Source organism: Panthera leo, chromosome C1 (assembly GCF_018350215.1).
Source record: "Panthera leo isolate Ple1 chromosome C1, P.leo_Ple1_pat1.1, whole genome shotgun sequence".
Lineage (NCBI taxonomy): Eukaryota > Metazoa > Chordata > Mammalia > Carnivora > Felidae > Panthera > Panthera leo.
The window spans coordinates 8804334-8820132 of NC_056686.1; the positions used below are offsets into that span (position 1 = coordinate 8804334).

General features: G+C 55.3%; 1 protein-coding gene across 1 annotated transcript in view; it reads left to right on the plus strand.

The window, feature by feature from the left end:
• Positions 1 to 735: 735 nt before the first annotated feature.
• Positions 736 to 15799, plus strand: part of TNFRSF8 (TNF receptor superfamily member 8) — a 77116-nt gene continuing 62052 nt past the window's right edge. The window contains exons 1-2 of the mRNA XM_042951840.1: positions 736 to 813; positions 14075 to 14135. Of these exons, the coding sequence (XP_042807774.1) occupies positions 751 to 813; positions 14075 to 14135 (124 nt within the window). The 5' untranslated portion in view covers positions 736 to 750. The remainder of the gene's footprint in view (positions 814 to 14074; positions 14136 to 15799) is intronic.

Sequence of the window (15799 nt, forward strand, 5' to 3'; positions counted from 1 at the left end):
CCTCCAGGAACTTCCTCTGGTCTTAAGGTAAAAGCTTTGCTAGAGGGAAGAACGGCCTTAGCCAGGTCTCAGGGATCCTGTGAGTCTTCTTTAAGCATAAGAAAGTCCTTTTGGAAACCTGCCCCTGCCTTTCCCGCCCCCAGCTCCCAAGTTTATAATCACTCACTCCTCGCAGTCCCCGGGCGGCTGTTTCTGCCCAGGGTCCTGTCCCCAATAAGATCACCTTTTGGCATCAAAGACGTCTCAAGAATTCTCTCTCGGCCCTCCGCTAAGGACGCCCCCCCCCCCCCCTCCAAAACCACATCCCCCTGGGGGAGCTGCCTTCCCGGCCCCTCAGCCCCGCTGGGCCAGGCAGCAAACTCCCTGGAGCTGGGGGACCACGCCTTCTGTCCAATAGCGGCAGGTCTTTCAAACAGCCCGAGGCGAGCCTGGCCGGTCCTGAGTCATCTCTGCACGTGTTTGTCCGCGCTTACTTTGCTGCCGGTAGCGTTCCTGGAAACAGTTCGGGCTACACCTCGGGATGCTGGAGGAAGTTAAGAGCTAAGGCCGAACGGTCGGAGAAAGCAGTCACTTCTGAAGTGACTTTGCAGCTGTGGCTGGTGCCAGCGGGGTGCGCGGGGGAAGGGGGCCGGCGCCCGAGGTCCACGCAGGTGCGGCTCCGGGGCCCCGGCACCGCACGTGGGCGCAGCGCGCTTCCCAGGCCGCCCGGGTGGGCACCTCCCCGGCCAGCTCAGCCTTCCGCCCGCCGGGATGCGCCCCCTCGGCGCTGTGCTGGGACTGCTGCTCCTGGGGGTGCTGGGAGCCTTCCCGCAGGTAAGCGGCCCGGTGGTCCGGAGCCCCCTCTTTGCCGCCACTGCCCAGAGCCCCTGGGAGCGTGGGCAGCGTGGGGGGCGGGGGAGGCCAGGGAGTCTCCTCCCCTCACTACCGCCCAGCTGGGGTGAGGGGGCACAGGTGACAAGGAGGGGGGCCGCAATGTGCGAGTATTCACAGGTGGGAGGTGCGCCGGCTGATGGGGGCCCCTCCTCTCCCCGCCCGGGGCGGAATGCTGGGATCATTCATTCCGTCAACGGCAACTGAGCGGTGGGGGGCTGCCTGCAGGAGGTAGGCTGTTTGTGGGTGGGGGGTCCTGGGCAGGCCAGCTGGGGCCTCCGTGACCAGAAGAAGTCGGTGTTGGGGCTCTCCCTGCTACTTGCCCCTGGTCCCTAAAACGGTTGGCTTGGGGGAGTGGAGTCTGGGTGCCAGGCAGGGGTGAGGGTGCTAGACAGGCCAGACTGGTATCCCCCCCCCCCCCCCCCCTGTCTGGATCCCTTGCCCTGGAGCACGTGGTAGGTGTCCGCCCCTGGAGAAAGGTCAGTGGTGGGGCTGACGTCTGTTGTAGGAAAACCCCGGAGCAAATGTGGGGACTACTTTAGGAAAACTGTGCACTTACCAGTGGCCAGCACTGAGCTAGGCATGGGGTGGGGGGAGAGCTCAGGTTAACCAGAGGTCATCTACCATGCCAGCGCCCAAGCGGCGGGTCTGAAGAGGAGAGACAGGCCTGTGGCTGACCATAATACCCGGGTGGAACACAGTAGGTGTTGGTGAGGGCCCGCCCAATCTTGGTACCAAGGACAAAAGTGGGAAGAGCAGTCTACTGAGGGAGGGGCAGGCCCACCCCCTTTAATCCTATAGGAAGGGGGCCCTCCAGTGTGGAGGTCAGTCCTATTCATCCCAACCTCGGGGGCGGGGAGCAGGGGAAGAGGGTAGAGGGGTGGGCTTCAGGCCGGAGGAGGAAGAGTTTAGGTAGAAAGGGGGGGCCAGCAAATGCCTCCCACCCCGCCCCAGTCTTCAATGGGACTGTATGAGACCACCCCCCAACAGAGGGCAGAGGGGGCAGCTGATGCCCTGGCTAGAGAACCCTCCTGGCCCTTCAAGTCCTCTGCTGGTGACCTGGGGGAGGGTGGGAGTTTGGGGTGCCAAGGTCTTGGGGAGATAAAGGGAAAGAAGGAATGTGAGGCAGGACTTGGGGGCTTTGCTAGTGTTTGGTGGCTGTAACTCCTATGCTTCCTTTCTATAGCGAGAAACCCCTGTTTAGATGAAAAACAAAAAAGGATGCATTTAATGACACAGGGGTATATGAATATATCCTCAGTGCAGAAAGTACAGATAAAGCGAAATCTTCGGACCTCCCCTCTTCTTGATTCCTTTGGAGGTGTAACTGCCGTTATGGCCCTGATGTTTCCTTGGCCGACCTTGATTAACGCGTGTCCATATTTTATTAGTGTTGTAGAAGTAGGTGGGGTTTTCCATATACTCCGCAGTGTGTACTATCCTTCCTTTGGCTGTTACAATGTCTGCAGTAGGTCTTGGGGATACTGCCGCAGCGAGCCCCTGTTTATCCTTTAAAATGCTGTCTACTGTTCTACCAAATGGGGGGTTCCATTGTTTTACTTGTTTATGTCCCCGATGGGTGGGTGATGAGGTTCCTCCCACTGTTTTTTGTTTGTTTGCTATTGCAACGTATAGCCCCACGGCCCCGTATGGATGCTTCTGGGAACGCGCGTATGCTGCTTTCCCAGAGAAGAAGCTGAGAAGAGAACGTAGAGGTTGCTGGGTGAAAACGCATTCAAATTACAAGACGCCACCGAATTGCCTTCCAAGGTGGCTGGACAATTTACCCCCGACCAGTAGTACATGAGTATCGACTTCCCCACATCCTAACCGACCTTTGATCTTATCAGAGTTTTTATTTTTGTCAACGTGACCGGTGAAAAGGGCCATATCCTTGTTGTCTTAATTTGCATTTCCCGCCTACTAGAGAGACTGAGTGACTGTCGTGGGCTAAGACACTGGGTCATTTCTTGGCAGGAATCGGGTTCCCTGTGGGGGTGGGGGCTGCCAGCTCCTCCTGGGACACCCTTCGACTCAACCAAGCTTTCTTCTGCCTCTGCTGTCCCAGTAAAGTTTTAGGAATTCATTATTTTTTTTTTAATTTTTTTATTCATTTTTGAGAAAGAGAGAGACAGAACGTTAGTTGGGGAGGGGCAGAGAGAGAGGGAGACACAGAATCCGAAGCAGGCTCCAGGCTCCGAGCTGTCAGCACAGAGCCCAACATGGGGGCTCGAACCCACGAACTGTGAGATCATGACCTGAGCTGAAGTCGGACGCTTAACCCAATGAGCCACCCAGGCGCCCCTAGGAATTCATTGCTCAAAAAAAAAAAAAAAAAAAAAAAAAAGAAAAAAGAAAAAAAAATCCCAAGTCAAGGGTTGCATTTTAAATCTTTTTTCTCACCGTCTGATTTGAGACTCCATCATTTTGTGGTTGACGCCCGAGATGAGAATGCTTTCTTGCTGTGTGTCACCTTCTGAGAAAGAGATTTGGCTTCTGATGCCTGATACCATAGTCTCCCCAAGAGTGGTTTTTGTAATGTGACCCACGATCGCTCTGATGTGACTCCGGAGAAGAATTCATTGCCCTAATGCCTCCCCCTCCCCTTCGGCCTCCACCCTTCGCACCCCGGTGGTGGTGGTGGCGGCGGCGGTGGTGGCCGCGCAGGGACGCCCAGGGTCTTTCCACGAGCTCTGCAGCCTTCACATTCCCATCCTGGGCTTCCAGCGCTGAAGTTACAACACAACTCCCTCCCACACCCACTCCCTCCCGTTCCACCTCCTTTTCCCTCCAGCCAGATGTAGACCTTTGAGGCTCCCGCTGGGCATGGTTCTTGTTTGCTGGCGTGGTTGATAAGCTCTGTATGTCTCTCTTCTCACCAGGCTTTCCAGAGCTGGGCTGGTGACCCTGTGGAGTGGAGTGCTGATCAGTGGGTTTTAGGTACCGGCAGATGGAGAGGAGAGAGTTTCCGGTTTTGTTTGGGAAAGGGGACTTTTCCGGGGCCGCTCAAACGCTGCATGGGGGCAGTTTATGCACCAGGAGGAAGGGACCTGGAGGGCAGGGGGTGCCGGATGTGAAGAGCGGGCAGCGGGGAGCTTCGGGTTGGTCTTACTCAGGGCCTCCCCTCCCTCAGAGAGAGGCTGGGGCAGCCAGGAGAGCACAGTGGGGTTTGAGAGGGGCCATTAGTCAGCTTGAGAGCAGTCAGTGCTGGAAGAAGGGCAGCGTTTACTGTAAGTTTCTGACTCTGCTCTCACTCATATCTGACCTAGACTTGTTTCTTGAGTTGATTGTGATTCATCCTTAAGCTCAAATGCACCTTCCTCAACACCCCTTTCACCTCGGGAACATCATCAGAAGGAAAACGGGGCTGAGGGATGTGTGTGTCAGGGCCTGGGGAGCCCCGGAAACTTGGGGGTCCTTGGCACAGATAGGTAGGTTAGGCCAGCCGGGGCCGGCGTGACCTCATGGTCCCCATTTCCCAGACAAAGAAGCAGAGTCTCAGAGGCAGAGGAGGGCCTTGTCCACAGTCCCAGGACTGGTCAGGGGTTGAGCAGGACCACCGCGCCAGACCCTAGGGACAGAAGGTCAAAAAAGGCACCTTCAATGAGACAGTTCTCCAACATCTCTCTCTCTCTCTCTCCTGCCACCTCGCCCAAGGGGCCCTTGGGGTGGAGGTAGGAAGATTTCAGTCCCAAATCTTTGCTGCCTCTGGTTGAAAACTGCTGGCATCCTCAGTGGCCTCGCTGGTGGGAAGGGACTTTTATATGTCACCCAGTTCAATTGCTTATTGACTTCTTCAGTCTTCAGGGACATGCATCTGAATACTTCATTCATTCATTCATTCATTCATTCATTCATAAAATCATAAAGCTGCTCTGTGCCTGGCATGTGCTGAGTGCTGTGTAAAGGTAAGCCATTATTAAGCTCCTACTGTATGCTAGGTATGGTGAATGCAGGCTGAAGGTGAACCAGTCCTTGCCCTTGAGGATTGTGAGAAGAGGGACACGGAAGAGAGTGACCGGCGCTATGTAGAACCCTGTCCCCCACCAGCGGGATCCCATAAAGGGCCTGCCCTCTCCTCCACCTGGGTTGGTGGGGGACAGCTTTTGGAGTGGGGGAGATGAGATGGCCAGGCTGTAGAGTGAGTGACAAGAAGCTGTGTACCGTGGATGGTGCCAACGTCCTCACCAAGGGCCGGGTGGCACAGCACGTCAGCGAGGGTGTGTGTGCGGGCCCGGTGCTCAGAAGCTCCATCACTAACTTCCACGCAAGGTCTCTGAGCCTCCAAAAGCTACATGCCTGACACGCTTCCTGCACCGGGGGAGTGCACGCTTTGCTGAAAAGATTCCAATCGTCCAGGACCATGAAACCCCTAAACCAAATCTTCGCCTTCCTGCTCAGAATGTGTGTCCACCGCTGCTGTGTCAGAAGAGGGAGGCCAAGAGTTGGGTCTTGGGGAGGCTGGGAACCTGGCTTCCCTCTCGTGCAGGCTGGGATGGAGGTGGTCGAGGAAGCAAGCCGGCCCCTCTAGCTGGGGGAGGAACCCAAGGCACCTCGGAGGGCAAAAGCCCAAGTACCACTGGGTACTTCTTTAATGCCATTAAACTTTCCCTGGCAGCTGCTGGTGTCCCTCGGTGGCTGCTGCTGGGACTGGTGGTCCAGGGCTGGTAGATTTTATCCCATCTGAGGTATAGCTGAGTGTGAGGCCCAAGGACTTGCTGCAGCCCAGAACTTTCGGGATGACTGTAATCCAAACAGTTGGCTCAGGCAGCCGGCCCCGGGTTTCTCTAGGGCGGGAGGGGCTTCGGTGAGAAGTGAGGAGTCTCAGATTTTGAACTCCAGGCCAGACCCTGACAAGGTTGACTTCGTGGCCTCCATCCCGTCCGTTTCCTCACCTATGAGTGGCTCTGTAACCTTAAGTGGCTCCCCATGGCCAAAGGCCACATTTCCCAAAGTCACTTCCAGCGAATGAATAGGGGTTGCATGAAGAGAGAGTTTTATGGCCAACTCAGGGTGGGAAACAACTTGTGTCTCTCTCCCCAAGCTTTTCCGTGGCGAATCAGAGAGCAAGCAGGCACATTAAAGGCCCTACGATTTAAAACGCAAACCTCTCCAGTGGAATCCAGTGGCTGGGTGGTGGGTTGTATTTTGTTTTTGCTGGCCACGCTTGGACATTGGGTAGTATTGGCGTTGGATGGAACAGTGTGTGGGAAATGACAAGTAAGTGCACACTGTGTGGCCCTGAGTCCTGAGCCTTTTGTCCTTCTGCAAACTGCTGAGTCCCCCCCCCTCCCCCCCATGGCTCTGTTCTTTCCTGCTTCCGCATCCTTCGCTTCTGCAGGGCTTCCTGCCAGGGATGCTCCCCCTCGTTTCCTCCTGTCAAGATCTCACCCTCCTTCAAGAACAGGGAAGTGCTCCTCGTCCAAGAAGCCTGCGCGACTACCCTGGGCTAGTTTTTCCCCCTCCTTACCGTGTGATACTTGCATCATTCTGCTTTGGTTTGGTCATCCGTGTGCTCTTCTGATCTTGTCTCTGAGCTTCTCCCACAGTCATTCGCTCCAGAGATTGCTGTTTAGTGTCTCCCGTGTGCCTGTCGTGGGAGCTGCGTTGGTGAGCTGGAACCATCTGGAACTGGCTTTCGTGTGGCCCCTAACACCTACCCCAGCGCCTGATTCCTGCTGGGCCTTCGAGGAATGCTTGGTGGCAGGGGGGACTTGGTGGAGGGGGGGTGGGGTACTCGGCTTTATTCTTTGCCTTTTTGGCTGGGGCCCTGGTTTAGCTCCCTGTTGTGGCTGTCATTACCATTTAGGGGCTCAGAACAACACAAAGGGTTATCTGTGGTTCCTAAATCCCAAACGTCACCGGGCTGGAATCAAGGTGTCGGCAGGCCTGCCTTCCTCTCTGGAGGCTCCAGGACAAAACCCACCCCCTTCCTTTTCCAGCTGCTGGAGGCGCAGGCTGTCTGACCCCGCCGCGTCCCAGCTTTCTCGGACTCTGACCCTTCTGCCCTTTCAAGGACACTTGTGATGGCGCTGTGCTCACCCGGATAATCCGGGACCATCTCCCCATGTCAAGGTCACTGATTAGCAACCTCAACTCCCCTCTGCCACATCAGGTGACCTAGTTCTAGGTTCTGGGGATCAGGACGGGGATGCCTTTGGAGGGGCATTGTTCGGCCGACCACGGCCCCCTTCTCCTCTTCTTCTGCCCCACCGGGAAGATTCTCCGGGAGAATGGCTCCTATTCTTGTCAACTCCATCTCAGAAAAGGTGCTCACCTATTCCTCGTGTTCCCTCCTGCCAGGGGTGCCAGACTGCCTCCCCTGTGGCTGTATCTGTGTCTTACTGACTTTGAGCTTTCTCTCCGGCCACGGGGCCAGGCCACACACAGCCATGCACCCTCCCCCCTCAGCAACCTGGAGGCCAGAGGTGGGCGCTGGGGAGAAGCCCCACCTGGCTCCCGCACACGGGTGTGGGAGCTGCAAGGGATGTGGCCCGTGGGCAGGGACAGACTTCATGTCTGTACGTGTGTGGCAGGTTGGGCAGGAGCATGACTTCAATTTTAGCTGGGCTCTTGGCCTGGAGCTCCAGTTTGCCCTGTGGGTGGACAGTGGGGCTCAGAAGCCCCCAGGACTAGGAGAAGACAAAACCCAGTCTGGTGGCAGGATAGCCTCGTGGTTACTTACAAGCAGGACTGTAGTCAGCAGAATTATAGTCCCTTAAAATGTCCACATCCTGACCCCTGGAACCTTATGGAAAAAGGAGACTTTGTACATGGGATTAAGAGTCCAGACCTTGAGGCGGGGAGATTAGCCTGGATTATCCAGGTGGTTCCACTGTCCTCACATGCATCCTTAAAAGAATCTTCCTGGGGCGCCCAGGTGGCTCAGTTGGTTAAGCGTCTGACTTCGGCTCAGGTCACGATCTCGCGGTTCGTGAGTCCGGACCCTGTGTCGGGCTCTGTGCGGACAGCCCGGAGCCTGGAGCCTGCTTCAGATTCTGTGTCTCCCTCTCTCTCTGTTCCTCCCCCGCTCACACGGTGTCTCAAAAATAAGGAAACATTAAAAAAAAAATTTTTTTTTAAAGCAGAATCTTCCCTGGCTGTGTCAGGGAAGGGTGATGTGGAAGAAGAGGGAGATGGGATGGAAGGATCTGCCCCAGCAGTATGGGCTTTGCAGAAGGGGGAAGGGGGCTGGTGGAGTTGGAGGAGTCAAACGGTGCAGTCCAGGGAACATAGCGGTCTCTAGAAGATGCCCTTCGTTGATGGGCAGCAAAGAGATGGGGCCTCAGTCTTCACCACAAGGAAATGGGTTCTCCCCCATAGCCTCCAGCAAGGATGCAGTCCTGCCCGCACCTTGATTGTAGCCTGCTGAGACCTGACCTGAATGGGGATGTAAAGGGAGGGGGGGAGGGTTCCCCGAGGATGCGGCAACGCATGAGTGAGGTCAGAAGGATGGGTGGGGGTGTGCTGGGCAAGGGGAATGGGGTGGTCAGGGGATGCTGGGGCTCCTGGGCCATTGTCCACACTATGGGCTTCACTCCCAGTTGAGTCGGAACCCTTCTGAGTGTCTTTCAGCAAGGTGGAGGGAGGACACCAGGTCTGCGTTTCGAAAAGACCCCTCTGGCCTCTGCACTGTGAGTGGGGCATGGGGAACGAGGTTGATGCGAGGAGGGCCTTGGACACCCTTGGGGGGTGGTGAGGAGGCGCTGGTGAATTTGAGGGTAGCGCTGGAGGTTAAGCAGGCAGGACCAGTAACGGAGCGTTGTGGATAAGAGCCTGCGCAGGATGATTCGGGCCAAATCCTGGCCCTAACGTTGCCCAGCTGTGTGATTTTAGGCGCGTTTCTTAATTTCGCCGTGCCTCAGTTTCCCCACCTGGTAGTCGGTGGGGCTTGGGGTTCTGCGTTTTTAGCGAGCTGCCGAGGGGTGCCAGTGCTCCTGGCCCAGGCACCTCACCTTGAGTAATAGAGGTGGGGGTCCCCTGGGGTGGGGGTGGGGTGCACCCCCCAGCTCTCCCTGGCTCTGACCCCTTTGGGTATTTTGCATTTGACCTGACTCCTCCAACCGCCCCCCCACCCCCCCCCCCAGTCTCCAGCTTGGTCCCTGCAGGTGAGACTCCCCTCCTGTTCCCCTCTGCGGCTGAAACCAGGTGGGGCTTTTTGAAAGTGAAATTTACCAGGTTTTGCAGGGAAAACCAAACCAGCCTGAAAATAGGCAGGTTTAGAAATGGGAAGGTTTCGGGCCACCCTCTTTTCATCTTGATGCCTCCAAGGTCGGGCCACAGGCCTCGGGTTGCACAGCTCGTTACCCTGTGGACACCTCGCTCTGCCTCCACCCTGCTGGGGAACCCCACCCAAAAGCCCCCCTTCCAGTCCCCGGGCTTCCCCCTCCCACTCTCCCCTTTCTGACGCCCCTTCTCTTCCAAGGCCAGGGCCAGTTCCCCAGGGGCAGCAGGAACTGATGGGCCATCCGGGGTCTGGGCCCATGGCCGGCGGGGATTGGTGGGGCCCCAGTATTCAGAGGGTCAGCCTTCTCGGGGCTGCGTTGTGCTGAGGTAAATGGCCTGTGTGAATGGGCAGTGGTGCAGGGCAACAGGGGACATGGGGGCAGGTGGGGAGATGGCGGGAGGAGGAGAGTGATGAGCAGGCCCAGAGGTGAGGGCTGTGCAAGCTTTGGGAGATCACAGTGTTGCAGAGGTGAAGCCCAGGACCCCAGATGCCAGCTCTCTCTAGTTTATGAGCTGGGTATACCCTGGGAAGGTGCGGTTGTCTCCCCTACTGGAGAGACAGCTCCTAGAGGCTGTTTGGGGGCCCGGTCGGCTCTCTGGTGCTCCGTGGGCACTGGATGTACTCACGGAGTGGTCCGGAGTCAGTTGACCTGGACCCAGATCCTGCCCTGCCACAAAGTGCCGCCTTGGGCAGCTCGTTCTCCTCTCTGAGACTAGCTTTCACGGTAGGAGGGTCTCACAAGGGCTGCTGGGTTCAATTACTGCTGTTACTTCTACCACACGTGTGCACCGCACTGGCCCCATTTTCTGGGCACTTGCAGAGTCATGACATCATAGGCAAGAAAATTCCCCTAGTGTCTCTGCCAGAGACGGCCAGCCACAGCTGCCTGGGGCATCTGCGGTGGATGCTGGGGGCTGGCCCTGAGCTGTGCCCCTACCTGGACTCCGCCTATGCCCCTTTCCCCGTAAGTCCCCCAAGGGAACCCCGCCATCACGACCTCGACTTCTCCCACCACATCCTGGCTGAAGTCCCACCGACCTTGTGGACCGCGAGAAGGCAGCGCCCCCTGGCGGCGGCAGCCATGTTACACAGGTTTATCGCTGAAAATTGTTGCCATCTGTTTCCCGGGCACCTATTATTGACACGTGTGGTTTTGTACAATTGCTTTATTTCTCTCTCACGATGTATGCTCCTCCTCCTCCTCTCCTCCTCCTCCTCCTCCTCCTCCTCCTCCTCCTCCTCCTCCTCCTCCTCCTCCTCCTTCCTTTTCCTCTTCCTCTCCTTCTCCTCCTCCTCCTCCTCCTTCTTCCTATTTCCATCTTCTTTTGCTAAACCATTAGCAAGTTAGTTGCAGACATTTTGAATTTTTACCCCTAAATATTTCAGCAGGTTCTTCTACAACAAGGACACCTCTTAGACAAACAGGTTATAAGATTCAGGCTTTCAACATTGATAGGACAGAATCGGATACAAAGTACGTATTCAAATGTCATCAGCAACCTCAATATTCTCCTTCATAGCCCCACCCAGATTCGGAATCCAATGCAGACATTGCATTCAGCCACCATGTCTCATTAGTCTCCCTATTCTGGAGCATTCCACAACTCTTCTTTGTCTTTCATGCAAAGAGTCAAGGCCAGTTGTTTTCTAGAAAGTCCCTCAGTTTGGGTTTATCTGATGTATCCTTATGATTTGATTCGGATTATGGAGTTTTGTTAGAAAGACCACGAGTGTGGCAGGATATCCTTCTCAGCACAATAGACTGTTTTTCTTTTATAGCTGGGCAGCCTGTGGGCCAGAGAGGGGAAGAGAACTGGGGACATGGTGAAGCTCAAATATCATCTGTGCGTTTAGTTGCTGTGTGACCTCGGGTGGGTGACTGCACCTCTCTGAGCTGCAGTGTCCCCATCTGTAACATGGGGTGATGATGTGTGACTGGGAGTAGGGGGGCAGTGATATGCAATACCATGGGTTCCCTATTCCCTTCCATTGGCCCAGGATTGGCAGGAAGTGAAGAAGAAGAATTCAGGCTCCCTTCAGCTGTCCCCGCCAGACCCTGGAAACAGAGCAGGGGCTGGACCTACATCTCCTCCAGAGTCCATAGTTATCGATGAGAGGAGCAGGCAGCCAGGAGGGGAAAACCCAGGCCAGAGACCCAGAATTTTCCCCACACTCAGCAGGCCTGGCAGGCCTGAACCCTCACACCCGACTCCACCCCACCTGTAGGCTTCCAGGCTCACTGGGCGAAATGCTGTGGGTCAGACCGTGGTTGTCCTGGCAGGTCTCTCTTCCTAGAGAGGCTCCCAGGAGCTCCCCGCTCTCCTTGAGAAGAATGGGATCCTGCTGGAGGGAGGAGGCTGGGTGTGGGTGGGTGAAGAGAGGGTCCTCAAGGCCTGGGGCTCTGGATTAAATGAGAAAGGAGGCACACAAGTGCCATGTGACTAGTGTTGCACAAACGTCACGTCGTATTTGTTATTTCCCATGTATATGGCGACGTTTCAGATGTGCAAAAAAAAAGAAACAAGGAAAATGTAATCGATGCTCCGTGTGTCCACTGTCCTGCCACGCTGGCCTCCTCCTGCTCTCTGACCACAAAGGAAATATTTCTTAGTTTTCACTGTTCCCTTGGCTGGAGAAGAGAGTAGGGAAGCCCTGAGGCCAGCCAGGCCTCTCCCCCTGTGGCTTCTGCTCCCCCCGCCGCCCCAATCCAAGAAAGCCCTTTCATCCTCATCCATCAGGCCAGATGGCAGGCACCACCTGGGAGGCTGCAGATACAGAGGTGGGACACAGCTCCCTCCTTCCCTCTCCCCTCTCCCTCCCGCCTCCCTTCCTGAAGTCTAGAAACCTGGTTTCTGCTCTGCTTTCATTCTACCGGGACAAAGTTCCTCCCCCAGGATGTCAGCAGAGAATTTCCTCTCTTGGGCCCCCTCTAACAAAGGGGCTTAACTTTCAAAGAGCCCTGGAAACCTATGGGGAACTTGTTAAAAATGCATGTTCCAGAAAAAAGCGAGTCTTGACCTCTACTGCACACCATGCGCCAAAATGAAACCTACCTATGGCCGGTTAAGCGATAGCATCTAGTGGATAATGTGGGAGAGCGTCTGTACGACATCGGGCTGGCAAATATTTCTTACATAGGACATTAACTGTGAAAGAAAAGACTGATAAATTGTTCCTCATTAAAACTAAGAACTTCTGGGGGCGGTGACTCGATCTCAGAGTTGTGAGTTTGAGCCCCACTCTGGGTGTAGAGATTACTTAACATTTTTTTAATGTTTATTTATTTTTGGGAGAGAGAGAGAGAGAGAGAGAGCACGCATGAGCAGGGGAGGGGCAGAGAGAGAGGAGACAGAGGATCCAAAGCAGGTTCTGCACTGACAGCAGAGAGCCTGATGTGGGGCTCGAACTCATGAACCATGAGATCATGACCTGAGCCGAAGTCAGATGCTTAACCCACTGAGCGACCCAGTGCCCTGGGTGTAGAGTTTACTTAAAAATAGAAATCTTAAAAAGATCAAAAAACAAAACTAAGAACTTCTGTTCATCAAAACTCTCCCTTAAGAAACTGAAAAGGCAAGCCATAGAATTGGGAGAAGATATTTCCCAATACCAAAGGGCCTGTATCCAGAGTATATAAAGATTTCCCACCCATCAGTGAGAAAGGTCAGACAATCTAATTTTTTAATGTTTATTTACTTTTGAGAGGAGAGAGAGAGAGAGTGCGAGGGGAGAGGGGCAGAGTGAAGGAGAGAGAATCCCAAGTAAGCTCCACACTGTCAGTGCAGAGCCCCATGTAGGGCTCGAACTCAACAACCTCGAGATCGTGACCTGAGCCGAAATCAAGAGTCGGACGCTTAACCGACCAAGCCCCCCCGGTAGCCCGATGGTAATACCAAATGTTGACAAGAATGTAGAGTGACTGCAACGCTTCTAAACTATAGTGAAGTGTCAGTCCAGTTTGGAAAACCGTAGGAAGAGTCTATCAAGGCTGAGCATACATTACAACCCAGCAATTCTGCCCCCTACGTATATATCCAATAGAAATGCATACGTTTGTGCACCAAGATATATGTATAGGAATGCTCCTAGTGGGATTATTCATGACAATCAAAAGTGGAAACAACCCCAAGGGCCATCAAGGGTAGAATGGATCAGTACATTGTGCATGTTCACGCGATGTACTACAAAGCAATGAACCTGAATGAATGGCCACCATCGGCAACAATGTGGGTGAGTCTCACAATATGATGTTGAGTTAAAGAAGCCAGTTGCAAGAGAACAGAAATGATTCTATCCTACGTCAAGCTCCAAAGGTGACCAAACAAATCAATGGCGGAGGAGCTGGGTCAGCGGGCACCTTTTGTGTGTAGTGCATGGGAGAGGCCTGAGGGAGGGTGCTGGGGTGTTGCCCATGTCCTGTTGCTTGAGCTGGGTGCTGACTGCAAGACGTGTTCACACTGTAAAAATTCAGTGGGTATGCATCTGAGGTCTGTGCACGTTTCTGTGTAAGCGTGTGAGACTTCAAAAAACAAATTTCCTAGAAATCTGTATTGCTGGGTCCATGCCAGAGGCCAGGTAGGAGGCAACTGAATTAATTAATGCTGGGGAGAGAGGATGGGGACTGGGACCAGGTGGAGGAGGTGAGGACATTGGTCCAAAGAGGCAGAGAGAGGGGGTGGGGTAGAGAGTTTGCTGCTGGGTTGAATGTGAGCATGAGAAGAGTCAGGGGAGACCCCAGGTTTGGGGCTGAGTTATGGAAGGCTGGAGTTGCCATCACCCGCCCCCCCCAGCTGGGGTGCATTTGAGGCAGATGTGAAATCGGTTATTTCTGTCCCGATTGCCTTCTAAAACTCGAGGCTGTGTCTCAGGCCTGGCCTTGGCAACGAGTGGAGACCAGGCCTCCTGGGACCCGAGGGGCAGGAGAGAGGATGCGTGTCTGGGACCGGCCCGGTCTCACCAATTTATCCCGTCCTCCAGGATCGAGTTCCGAGGGACGTCTATGCTGGAGACCCTGGCCACCATCATGACAAAACTGCCGGTAGGTGCTGTCACTGCTGCCCCGTGGGTGAGTGGGGGTGCTGGGGACAAGGGGGGATTTTTGTCCTCAAGTTCTAAAATTCCAGGGGGAATTGGCGAGTGGCAAGATGGGAGCCCCCATTGCCATGTGGGCTATAGGTTCCTGAAGGCCAGCCCTCTGAGTTTTTGCTTTTAGTTACTAGCTGCCCCTTATGAACTTACACCATGCACGCACTGGCCTGAGACCTTCACATGCATCGCATGACCTCATAAGATCCCCACAAGCATCCTTTATCGTTCCTACTTTGCAGACGAGGCTGTTAGGGGTGCTAACAGATAAGGTAACTGGCCCAAGGTCACAGTGGAGCTGGCCGGGGCTGGAGCCCAGGGTTCCGTGACCCCGGAGCCTGGGCTCTCGACACCCCCTGGCCGCCCCTCATTTCTGGGCCTAGAAGCCCTTTGTGGTCCTCGTGTTTTTCAGCCCAGAATGTGTGTTTATCCCCCGGGCCCCCTGAACCGTAGGTCTCTCTGGAACCAGGCTCCCTGCTCAGAGCACATTTCTGGAAGGCTCACCCACCCTCAGCACAGCAATCGGCTCTGGGTAGATCATCAGCCTGCCCATCCCCACTCTGCGGGTGATGCTTAGGCCCAAAGACGCGAGCCAGCAGAACAGGGTCGGGAGGCACCGCCAGGCGCTGTGGTTGTTATCGCAAGTTCCCAAGGCACATCCAGGGGCCTTCGTGGGGCGGGGCCTGAGATAGAGCTGAACCGTGGTCTCTGACCTCTGGTGGCAGAGTCTTGAGGGGGAAAGATACGAGTTCTGGCAGTGGAGGCTGTGAGGGCTGTACGTGGCTGGTTCACGAGAACTGCCTCATGCTCGGAGGCCCACAGGCCACTGGCAGTGGGGGTGAGTGACCTTCAGGATGGGTGGGGGGCCACCTGCCCATCCTCTAAGCCTCCCAGCATTGCTGTCTGGAGGGTGGCGACAGGCCACGATGCACAAAGTCACCGAGGGTAAGTGGCCCGAGCCGGGCGGGAACCTCAGTCCGTCCGTCCGTCCCGAGACCTGCACGCAGCCTCTTTTCTCCACCGTGAGGACAGGCCGAGCCCTGCTCAGGCCACCAAAGCACCGTGAAAAGCATTTGGGGAAAGAATTTGATATTTTCGGTTTCCAAAAATGATTCAGAGTAGTCACGGTGGGGAAAAGAAATAGACCTTTATTGGATTTTCTCACTTTTATGTTGTGGTTTAGTATGGGTTTTGAGGTACGTGTATCTGGTGGGTGCCTGTGCTAGATCTTGGGACTCCAGTGCCTAACTGGCCAGCCCCACCCCCATCTGCCTGCCCATCCCCCCATCCCTTTGCCGCTCTCTTACCTGCCCACGCCTCCCCCTTCTGTTTCCTTCACCCCCTTCCCCAGTCCTTCTGCCACCCGCCCCCCCCGCCCCCCATCCATGTGCCCATCTACCTCAGTCCGCTATGGCGGCCAGAACAGAACATCACAGACCGGGGGGCTTCAACAACAGACAGGTGTTTCCTCACTGTTCTGGAGGTTAGAAAGTCCAAGGCCAGGTTTCCAGCAAGGTTTGGTTTCTGGTGAGAAGTCTCCTCTTCTTGGCTTGCAGACAGCCCCTCTTGTCATGGCTGGAGGACAGAGAGAGAGAGAGAGAGAGAGAGAGAGGAGAG